This window comes from Ceratotherium simum, chromosome 13 (assembly GCF_057802395.1).
Source record: "Ceratotherium simum simum isolate JZ-2026a chromosome 13, ASM5780239v1, whole genome shotgun sequence".
Lineage (NCBI taxonomy): Eukaryota > Metazoa > Chordata > Mammalia > Perissodactyla > Rhinocerotidae > Ceratotherium > Ceratotherium simum.
The window spans coordinates 36879698-36890992 of record NC_141912.1 but is presented as its reverse complement, the minus strand read 5'-3'; the positions used below and the strand labels follow the sequence as shown (position 1 = coordinate 36890992).

Below are 11295 nucleotides of genomic sequence, written 5' to 3'. Positions count from 1 at the left end.
TTGAGGGGGACGATGGGCAGTTCCCACAAGCCAGAACTGACCCTCCCGGCCAGCACCCCAAAGTCTTATTTGCCCAACCAATTTTCTCCCTCTGTGCACCGGATATGGAGGGGGGGGAATCCTATCGGCCCTCAGGAAAAACACGTAAAGAACTGAGTCAGCCCAAATCAACTCTTAAATATTTAATTTCCATTTATTTAAAGTTCTGTCAGTCTGTGTACACTATTTATATTAAAAACACAGGAAGCTGGGGCTCCTAGCAAAAATATACATTTCAATTTTGGAGATTGTTCAGACACTGAGAAGAGCTATATTCTCAGCATCAGACCTGGGCGGGGGATGCGGACGGGCGTGTGGCGGGGAGGGGCAGGTCAGGCACAGCATCTCTTTCTTCACAGCGCTGGCCAAAGGATGCACCCAAGCCAACTCCCTGGTCAGCAGAGGGTGGGAGGGGAGAGGGAAGAATCCTGCCAACAGAGAGTGGTTCTGGGGCACAGGGGGCACAGAAACCACAGCACTGGCAGGGGCAGATGGAAAGGCCCCTTGGGAAGGAGGACCAGACAGGAGCCAGGAAGCCTGGGCTCTAACCACTCGTCTTCCACTACCTTTCTCAGAGACCCCAGCCAGCCCGCTCTCTGGAAGAGCAGCCTGGGCGGGCTCTCTACCCTCCTGCTCAGACACAGCACTCACACTACCCTTCAGCCACTCCTCTGAGGCAAGTGCACTTCACTTGGGAGGAGAGGGAGGGTAGGGGAAGGGGCCAGAGGAGTGGGACTGGGCCCGCCAAGATCCCCGGTCCCCAGAGGCTGTGCAGGGAGAATTCTGGGGGACCAGCTGGGCCGAATACAGGGGTAAGGAGGGGAGCAGAACTGCCGGGACAAATGGACGTCACAATGAATAGGATCAGTTTACCCCTGGCACCCCCTCCACCGAGCAGGTGCTTGGCTGACTCAGCAGGACACCTCTGCCCACCAAGGGATCTGCCCTAGCCCTGGGGACAGGGTCACAGCTCTGCCCGTCCACCTGTAGGCCCCTCTGGGCGCCCACCTGCCTCGGGGCGGGGGGGCCTGCAGGTAAAGTGCCTGTGGTGTGTGCTGGAGAGGCAGCTACATGGAGTGTGCATGGGCGTGTGTGTGGGGTGTGAGCGTCAGCTGGGCTGGAGCCAGTGCCAGCGCCGCCTGGCTGGAGAAAGGAGCATCACGTTTGAGGCCAGGCCCTGGCACTGAGTGGAGAGATGGGAGCTGTGGTGCTGACACAATGTAGGCAGGACTTGGTGGCTGCTGCAGAGTGGTAGGAGAGTATGATGGGGGCTGACCCCAAAGCCTGGGGTCAGAATTAGGTGTACTGCTGGCTGCCTTCCCTACCAACCTCCGCCTCCCTTGAGACTCACTCATCTTTAATGGGGGCATGGAGGCCGCCACCTGGAGGGAACCCCACCTCCTTCCAGGCGGCGGGGTGTCCCCCAGCGGCCAGCGCAGGGGGCCATCAGCAACACTGGCCTGGAAGACCCATGAAAAGAACAGAAAGAGCGCTGGGTATCAGTGGGGCTGGGGTGTGCTGCTGGAGTGGCGTCGGCTGGGTCGGGGGTGCCAGCCTCAGCCTCAAGAGGGCATGACAGTCTAGGGAAGGCGTCCTGGCCCTCGGGGCAGGGACCCAGGGACTAGGGGCTGCTGCTGCAGTCAGCCCAGGCCCTGCTCGGCTTCCCCAGGAAGCCGGGCCCAGAGAGCTTAGTGTTTCTTTGGATGGCTCGAGTCTTTTGATATGAAGACAGGGGCAGAGGTGAGGCCCCTACCCTTGCAGGTGACTGTTAGTGCAGAGGGCAGGCCCCACTTCCTCCTGCTCTGGGGGACAGGGGGCAAAAGCAGAGGTCCTGTTCTATGCTGCTGGTGAAATAATACAAACTGTCTCACAGAAAGAGAAAGAGGGACAGATATGGGGATGGAGAGAGAAAGGGAGGAGGGCAGAGGGAAAAGAAACCTACAGAGAGAAAGGAAGAGAAAGAGCAAAGAGATTAGAGAAGAAAGAGGAACTAAGAAAGAGGGAGACAAAGGAAGGGAACACAGGGAGCGAGAGGCCGTGTGTCTGAGCGCACGGGTGTGTGTGATCCCACTGCTTGGGGGCCATGCGGAGTGCTCAGGGGCTGGTCAAAGGAAAATCCCGTGGGTGGCGCCTGTGCCAGCTCTGTCCGCCTGCTCCTGAGTCTCAGTCTCCTGGAGGCCCGCTGGGAGGCCCTGGGCGCATCCCTCAGTACATGTCCTTGTAGATCTCCTGGAGCAGGGGATGCAGTGAGGTCTCCGTCTCGGTCTTCTTGATCCGCTGCATCATCTGAGCGTGCTCGGTGACCAGCTGCCGCAGGTCAGCCATCTTCTGCAGCAGCTTGGGGAAGAGGTACTGGGCGTCGGGGTGGTTGGCCTGCAGGTGGAACTCAAGGGCACGCAGGATGGTGTCCTGGATGGCCTCCACCTGTGGCACGTTCATGAGGCCTGGCCGGTCTGTGGGGACACAGTGCAGGGGTATAGGAGGGAGCAGGCACACGTGAGGTCTCAGAAGGGCAGGAGAGCTCCCCTCCCACACCTCATGTGGGTGACTTGGCCAGGGGACAGCAGGCCTCCTGGCTGTGACAGACCCAAGCCCTGTCCTGTCAGTGACCACCCCACTGAGTGTTCTAGTCCCCCCACCTCTGTTCCTGGCCCACCTCCTTTGTTTTGTTTCTTTTCCTGACTAGGCAGTATAGTACTGTGGTTAAGAGACTCACTGCCTGGATTCAAATCCTGTCTCTACCACAGACTAGGGATGAGGCTAGGGGAAGGTCACTCGGCCTCTCTGGACTTCAGTTTCCTTATCTGTAAAATGGGGATAACAGAAGTACTTCCCGCACAGAGTTGTCAGGATCAAATGAATTATCATCTCGGAAAAGGTACTAGAACAGTGCCTGGCATGAAGTAAGCTCTATGCCACTGTTAGCGTGATTATTATATTTATTGTGTTGGAATTTGAAAACTGCAGGTAAAATACAGAAAAACTCTCCACCACCAGAAATAACCTCCATCAACATGTTGGTATATTTCCTTTCAGTCTTTTTTCTATCTCAACTCCATCTATATAAGATGGAGCTTGCCCTGTGTGTACCCTGAGTGCCTTGCACATTCCACTGCCATCACCATATGGACACTGCCCCACGCTGTCCGAAGTTAGGCTGTGCACCCTGCAGTGAGAGCCCGACCCCCAGGAGGGCTGGCTGTGTGGGGCTGGCCCACCTGCCCCACCCTCACTTACCTCCGCACAGAATGATGGCCGCAATGAAGAGGGCCAGGTCACTGTCATCAAGTTCCAGGGCGTTGAACTTGACAGCAAACTCGAACTTGGGCTCAATGATGTCACTGAAGGGCTTTCGGAGGCTGCGCAGGAACTCACGGGTGACAAAACCAGTGCCATTGGCCACCAGCAGCCCATCCTTGTTGATGATGGAAGCCAGCATGGCGAAGATGGCCTCATGCACACCATACTTGAGAAGGGTCACCTGGTCGTTGAGGAAGAGGTTGCTGAAGCTGGGGATGCTCTTGGCGAACTCGGTGAGCTCACGCACAGTCTCTACTGTGGTGCACTGGCAGCGGTAGAAGACATGCACGCTGATCTCCTTGTAGGGTGGCAGGCCATTCACCAGCTGCTTCCACACCAGGCCTTTCTCTGCCTGCCACAATGTCTCGATGTCGTGGATCACAAAGGGCTGAAAACCAGGCCCCATTAGAGGCCAGGCCTTGGGGCACTCCCGCCCATGTGCTCCCCATACCCCTGCTTGTACCAGGAAGGTAGGGAAGGAGGCTTGGTTTTCCCAGGAGCCGGGCAGGTGGCAGTGGGGCCCAGAGCCCGGGATGCTGCCAGGCCAAGCAGTAACACTCACCGCTGAGTGGCTGGCCTTGCCGGTGAGGATGCCGCGGGCCTTCTTTTTGGTCATATTGAAGTTTTTCAGGTAGGCATTGTAGATGTGCTTGGAGAAGGCCTTCAGGTCAGCCACCTGGGGGTTGTGCTGACTCCCCTCACTTGCTGTCAGCCCCGCCACCAGCTTCCTCTTCTCAGCCTCTGGCATCCGGCCAAAGCGGATGGCTGCATGGGGAAGCGGGGGGACAGTCATCGAGGAGACCAGGCAGGAGCCAGCACCTCTAACCTCCTTGTCCCTCTATAGGTACATAGGCCAAAAACGGAGACCCACTTTTTTTGGGGGGGGGAGGGTGAGGAAGATCAGCCCTGAACTAACATCCGTTGCCAATCTTCCTCTTTTTGCTGAGGAAGAGTAGCCCTGAGCTAACATCTGTGCCCGTCTTCATGGCTTGATGAGCAGTGCGTAGGTCCGTGCCTGGGATCTGAACCTGCGAATCCTAGGCCGCAGAAGCGGAGTACATGAACTTAACCACTACACCATCGGGCCGGCCCCCTGGAGATACACTTTTTGAGCCCAGGGCCCTCAGAAGCTCTAGCGCCAGCAAGTTAGACTGTTGGGGAACCCCTCCAGAAGGGAAGCTCCAGGAGGATAGGGATTCTGTCTTGTTCACAGTGCCCGGCACACGAAGGCCTTAACTCACAGAGTGACTGACCACTCTGGCTGGGAGGTGGTGCACTGTGGCAGGGAGGGAGACAGTCTCTGGCGTCAAAGGCCCGTGCTTGAGTTCCAGCTCGGCAGCTGACTAGCCATGTGACTTTGGACAGGCTACTTCACCTTTTTTCTTAAGAAAAATGGGGCTAATACTTAAATCTCACTGGACTGTCAGAACAATTAAATTTATTCACACAGTAAGTACTCAAAAACTGTAGTAATTAGTAATGGAACAGGACACGAATCTGGCTTCTCTCAGAGAAGAAGTGAGAAGAAGAATTCAGTCAGCCCTGAGATCTCCTAGGAAATCCCCTCACCCCACCGAATGGGGCCAGGCAGATATGCACTGGCAGAGGGATCAAACCCCACACTGCCAGACCCTATCACCTAGGAAAAGCTGCGGATGGAGCACTCAGATCCTGCCACCCTCTATGATACAAGACAGTTAGGGTGTCCATGGGTAGACACATCTAAACAAGAGGCTCTCCCCTGTCCTCTGGGGGTCTGACCTAGAGGAGTAAAGAGGAGGCAGGTGGGCTTTGCAAAATCCTACTTTATGGGGTCTGAAGACAAGACTGCAGGAGGGCTGGAGCACAGGGCAGGGCAGGCTCTGTCTCCCAGGAGCGGCTGGCCTCCAGGAAACTCCCGCCTGGCTCCTGGCAGCTGACACAGGTGGTCACTTACTGGCTCCTGCCCACCCTCAATAACCAAGAAGGGCTGAGGGGATCCCAGGCCTTGATAGGGGCTTTTCATGCTGTGTCAGGTCATCTGAGACAGGCTTGAGGTTCTGGGAGTGGTATTTCCAACACCACTGGAGCTGGGGTCAATTCCCAGTTCCCTTCTGGGCCAGAGAGGGCGAGCCTCAGTTACAGACAGGTGGAGCCTGCTCCCGGCCTGGGACCCGTGGGGGATCCTGGGCAGTGTGGGGAAGGCAGATCTGAGGCCAGCTTGCGCTGGCTCCAAGACTCAGGGTCCAGATGAGCGAGGGCAACAGCTGATACTTACGCAGTGCTTCCTGTATGCCAGCACTGCTCTGAGGGCACCCCCCTTCTGGGCTCCCTGAAGCCTGGCTTCAGGCCGTGTGGAGCCACAGCCCCTGTGCCTTGCCCGCTGGGTTCTCACCATTATGCGACATGCCCAGCGCCAGGCATTTCTGGAAGCGGCAGTACTGGCACTTGTTGCGGTTCTTCTTCTGGATCTTGCAGCTCCGCTCGCACTTCTCATACTCTAGCTTCATGCGGATCGTCCGACGGAAGAAGCCCTGAGGGACAGTGAACAGGGGAGGAAAAGCCACAAGGAAGGGAGCGGTTAAGAATCCTGCTCTGCCAGAGGGCCCAATTATGCATAAAAATGTAAAAATTCCTGAAATTTGGAAGTAATAGAGGAAATTCTTTTGGAGCGAAGGAGTAGGAAAGTAACTCTAAAACTTTTGAAATAATTAAAATAATATGCCATATTTATTTCAAATGCTTGTTAGTTTGTTAACATAAAATTGTATTGTAGCTAACTTGATTTATTCATAAATGTATCTGGTTCTGTGTATTTTCTAGGTAATGGTTTAATAGTGCAATTTTGAGAGGTGTGCAGTTAGGAGGAAGAACCCAAAAGCACCAATGGAAAAAGAAATGTAACATTTCCTTTTTTTTTCCAAAGAGCCCCCTTCAGGCCTTGAGGCACAGAAAACCCTCACCTCAGGAAGCCAGCTCAGCCCAAGACCCTCATTCTGTCCTGCCTGTCTTCTTGAGGCAGGTCCCCAGGGGGCGCCAGCAGCCCAAAGAGTCCAGGTGAGTGGCTGTGTCAGCACAGCAGGCGCCCAGCAGGGCAGGCCTGACAAAGGGACCCCTCCTCTCCAGCAGGACCCAGAGCCTGGAATGGGCCCCAGGGCCTGGCTGCCTCCCAGGTGGGAATCTCCCAGTGGGTATTGTAGGGGCCCTGCCCTGCATCAGGGAAAGCCTTTCTGGTAGGTCAACTCACCACATGACCACAGCCCAGTGGCCAGCCAGCACCCCCCACTGCCCATACCTTGCACCCCTCGCACGCGTGAACACCGTAGTGGAAGCCTGATGCCTTGTCCCCGCACACGCGGCACTCCATGTTGAGGCTGCCACATGACGCCCCGTCACAGCCCATTTGCAGCTGGTCCAGCAGTGAGGGTGGCGAGGAGCTCCGGGAGAGGTCTGCACACACACAACACAAGGGTGGCTTCACATTCTGCCAGGCCTAGGGGCCAGGGGAGGTGACTAGAGCCTATGGGGCAGCACAGGTAGTGGGAAGAGCCCATGTTTCTGAATCACACAGCCCTCGGCTCAGCCACTTAAGAGCTATGTGGCCTCAGGGAATCAACCTTTCTGAGGATCAGTTTCTTCATCTAGAGCATGGGGTTAATGACAGCTTCTCTGGGTGAAAAGTTTCCAAAGCACTTCCCCCAGACCTGACACAGGGCAGGTGTTCTGGAAGTGGCAGCTATTACTATCTGGGGTAAGTCAGAGCCTTCCTGGGCTGAACTCACCATTGAGGAGGAGAGGGTGTCAGGGGACGGCTGTGTTTTGGGAGGGGAGCAAGAGGAAGAAAGCAGACAGAATCTCTTTAGACAGTCCTTAGGAAGTGGCTCCCCTGGCTTAAGAGGCTCCACTGTGTGGGCCAACACGGGGTTGTATGAAATGTGTTTTGTGGAGACTGCAGAAGTGCAGACATCTGCAGAGCCACCCCACCCCCCTCCGAGATTCAATTCTTGCATGGACTCCAGAGATGCTGTAAAGGATCTCTCAAGAAGCTCAAATTCATTCCCATGAAACTTCTTGCTTCAGTAGAGTGTAGGTATCAGTCACGTTGACTGAGCAGCATACTGAATTTCCCCAAGTTTTTTTTATTAGATGTACAGATGTTTGGGGCCAGCCCCGTGGCGTAGCAGTTAAGTGCACGCGCTCCGCTGCTGGTGGCCCGGGTTCGGATCCCGGGTGTGCACCGACACACTGCTTGTCAGGCCACGCTGTGGCGGTGTCCCACGTAAAGTGGAGCAAGATGGGCACGGATGTTAGCCCAAGGCCAGTCTTCCTCAGCAAAAAGACGAGGATTGGCATGGCTTATCTTCTTCACAAAACAAACAAACAAAAATGTACAGATGTTTGAGTTAGGTGTTGAGAGTGTTGGCCAAGGCAACAACTTCAGGGTACACGTGCCGTCAGATGACTTAGTAAAGAAGTGCTGGGAGTCTCTCCTTTGGACACTCAGAAATGAGCCCTTTCCTTATAGGAGACCTACACTGAGCCCCAGTGTCCTGACTCCCAGCCCACTGTCAGCTGCATGACCCCATGTGCCACGTGTCCTGCCTCTGCCATGCTGGCTGCCAATCTGCTATTCTCTGCTCTCTTCCCTGATGACCGAGCAACCTCCTCAGGGGCAGGGGCCAAATCCCCAACCCAGAGAATCAGTGGCTTAGAGCGGGACGGCAGCCCACTCTAACCTTTTCCAGGCCTGCATTCCCATCTCGCTACAACACAGGTCACTCTGCAAAAGATCTTGATTACCCTACCATAGAGTAAGGCCCCCAGATCCAAGCACACTCCACTCCTCCCACACCCTCCTACTCACTTCCCCAGCCCCACCTCGGGTCCTAGGCATGACAGCAGGAAAGCCTCCAGCCAGACTCCATCCCAGCCACAGAAAGTGGAGCAAAAGCACCAGATCACAGGAGTGGACCCAGCAGCCTGCTCCCCTCCTGGGCTGGTGAGGGTAGAGGTGACCAGTCCCTGGTTCCTAAAATGGCCTATCCTGTCCCAGAGCCTCAGCTCCCAACCTTCAGTCATTCCAAATGGGGTGTAACAGCCCCCTGAACGCACAGATGGGGGAGAGTGGGCTCCCTCCGTTTCCTGGGCATGGTGCTGCGGGGGTGCCTGTAGCCTGAGAGGGCAAAGCTGCTTTGATCTTCTCAGTAGCTTCTGTCACCACCTCACAGTCTATGTGTGTTTACGCAGTGTTGGGCACCCCTCACTAGAATGTAAGGGCCACAGGGCAGGAACTGTCCACCAGGGCACTGCTTCTGGAGGCCGAGCAGGCACACAGGGACTCTGTAGAATAAGCCTCAGTGACTCAGGCTGCCTGGGCATCCCGGCCTCAGCAACTGGCTGGAGAGGCTGGGCAGGATCCGCCACTCCTGGAGGCATTATAATAGGGGGAATCGAACTCACATTATCAGTTGTTGGGAGAGAATGAGATAACGTGTAAACACCCTTTGTAGACACCCGTTCTGATGCTGAGCAGGGAGGGTTTCCGGCACTTCCTCCTCAGATCTGTGTGGTTTGTGTACATGTTCGCTTTGCAGCACTTCTTGTAAGCAGTGTTGTTTTTGTGGCTTGCACGTCTGCCTCCTCTGCTAGACTTGGCACGTCTCTAATCACGCTCCCTTGGATCTCAAAGCCCACCTGCCCCACCGAGTCTTGTCCACAGTGACCAATCACCTCAGACTGCTCCCACCTCTTGGTGGTGCCCTCCTCATTCTCCCTCATGGCCCTGCAGGCCTGGCAGGTGTCTGGTCATTTGGCTGCTGTTGGCACTGCATGTGGCAATGCTATTCTTTTTTTTTTTTGGTGAGGAAGGTGAGCCCTGAGCTAACATCCATTACCAATCCTCCTCTTTTAGCTGAGGAAGAGTGGCCCTGGGCTAACATCTGTGCCCATCTTCCTCTACTTTATATGTGGGACGCCTGCCACAACATGGCTTGATAAGCGGTGTGTAGGTCCGTGGCCGGGATCCAAACCACCAGGCCGGCCCTGCTACCCTCTCTTTTCATTCAACAGACATTTGATGAGCGCCTGCTGTGTGCAGGGCAGGACCCAGACCCTGCCTTCAACTAAACGAGGTAAGGAAACTCGACCACAACGTAGTGAGCGGCAGCACCGGCCGAGGGCAGGCAGAGCAGTGCAGGACTGTGAAGGAGCCATCACCTGGGTATGAGGCTGTCAGGGAAGGTGACTACTCCCTCTCTGGGCTCAAAGGTGAGGGCTCTGGATGACCTCCAAGTCGGCTTCCAGGTGCTCAGAACCAGCAGGCATGGGGGGTAAGAATGTGACTCAGGAGCCATGAGGCCTGAGTTCAAATCAGAGTCCCGGGCTCAAAACCCAGCTCTGCCCTCTGGGCCTATTTCCTCCTCTATAAAATGGGATGACAACAGTATCTGTCTCAGAGAGCCACAGTGAGAAGTAAAGGAGTTAACATAGAAAAAGTTCTTGGACTTTGGGAGTGCCATGTAAATACCCATTGAAGTTAGGATGATGCTTATTAGAAAGTGCAATTCTGCAGTTTTCCAAGCTGTGTACCCAACACAGGCAGAGACCACGCTCTTCCTTCCTCTGGTTGTTTGTCCCTCTTCCTCCACAGCTTCACAGAAACCCAAACCCAAACTCTGCTCATGAGGCCTGGAGAGCCCCTAGAACAAGACCTAGCCTCCTCTCGCTTATCCTGGCCTGCTGTTGGCCCTCGGTTCAGGGTGTCAGGACCACCGGGAACCCTAGAAGAAGCCAAGATGCCCAAGCCCCACTAGCCACCAAGGCAGCCAGAGCTATGGATTGTGAGGAGAAACCCAGGGTGAGTGTCCTGAAGGGGCCCCAGCCAGGAAGAGCTGCCAACTGGACTGGGGAGAGCCAGGCCCAGGGCAGTGCAGGAGCCCTGGGAGATGTCCTGCCCCTCAGTGGTGAAGAGGTGTAGGCTGCCGAACTTGAGAGCAGGTCGGGGGGCCTGGTGGTGGCAGGGTACCGGGACAAGGGCACACCCTGCCTATTTGAGGGAAATAAGAAAACACAAATAACTGACATGAGCAGAGAGAGGCAGGGGAGCTGAGGGGCTGGGTGGGCAGAAGTGTACACATCCTACAGAGCTAGGTTTTGTTGTGGAGTGCATGTATATTGGGGATACTGGAGGGGTGGTAGTTTGGGGGTAGGTTTTCCAAAGATAAAGGTTCTGTTTCTTCCTGATTGACCACCTGGCTTAAGAGTTTATCCTCAAATCATCATCACATCCTACCCAAAAGTAATGACGGCAGAATGCTCCCCATTCTAGGGACTGGGTTCTAAAGGTCCCACCACCTTCCCCATGACCTCCCGGTGGGATACTGGGGTTCTGAGAGGCCCTCCCCCATACCCAGAGGCCCGCCTTGGTGCCCCTCAGGCATGCTGGTTGGAAGAGATACTGCACTTGCCGTCTGAGGGCTATCCGCCTGCAGAGCCGTTCTTCCAGGCCAGCCCAGCACAGTCCTCTCACCCGGCCCTCCTCTGCTCTCAGGAAATACACCTGCTCACCTGACGGCCATCATCTGGGCCGTGAGCCCTGCCTCTGAACTGCCACTCTAGCCGCACCCTGCCTGACCTCCCAAACATGACAGGACCTACCTCTCCCACCCCAGGGAGGGGAAGGGGAAAGAACCAGCGTTTATCAAGCCCTTACTGAGTGCAAAGCATGTTAGTGTCTTTATGCTTGGTAGCAGCATTTCATATCACCTTGGAAGACAGTAAGTGCCACCATTTAAAGATGAGGAAACGGAGGATGGGTGAGGTTAAAGGATCTGCCCAAGGTCACCTGTCTAATACATGGTGGGACTGGGACCTGAACCTAAACCTGACTTCCCTGCAAAGGCTGTGTGTTTGTACCAATAACACCTCTTTTTTAGTGCATGCCTACTGTGCACTGGGCACTCTACTAGATACTTTACA

General features: G+C 55.4%; 1 protein-coding gene across 4 annotated transcripts in view; it reads right to left on the bottom strand.

Moving 5' to 3' along the window:
• Positions 1-503: 503 nt before the first annotated feature.
• Positions 504-11295, bottom strand: part of PPARD (peroxisome proliferator activated receptor delta) — a 77116-nt gene continuing 66324 nt past the window's right edge. For all 4 annotated transcript variants that reach the window (XM_004424228.3, XM_087438500.1, XM_087438501.1 and 1 more), the window contains 5 exons: positions 6614-6768; positions 5714-5852; positions 3902-4104; positions 3277-3727; positions 504-2492 (listed from right to left, as the gene is read on the bottom strand). In XM_004424228.3, coding sequence (XP_004424285.1) covers positions 2245-2492; positions 3277-3727; positions 3902-4104; positions 5714-5852; positions 6614-6768 — 1196 coding nt within the window. In that variant the 3' untranslated portion in view covers positions 504-2244. The remainder of the gene's footprint in view (positions 2493-3276; positions 3728-3901; positions 4105-5713; positions 5853-6613; positions 6769-11295) is intronic.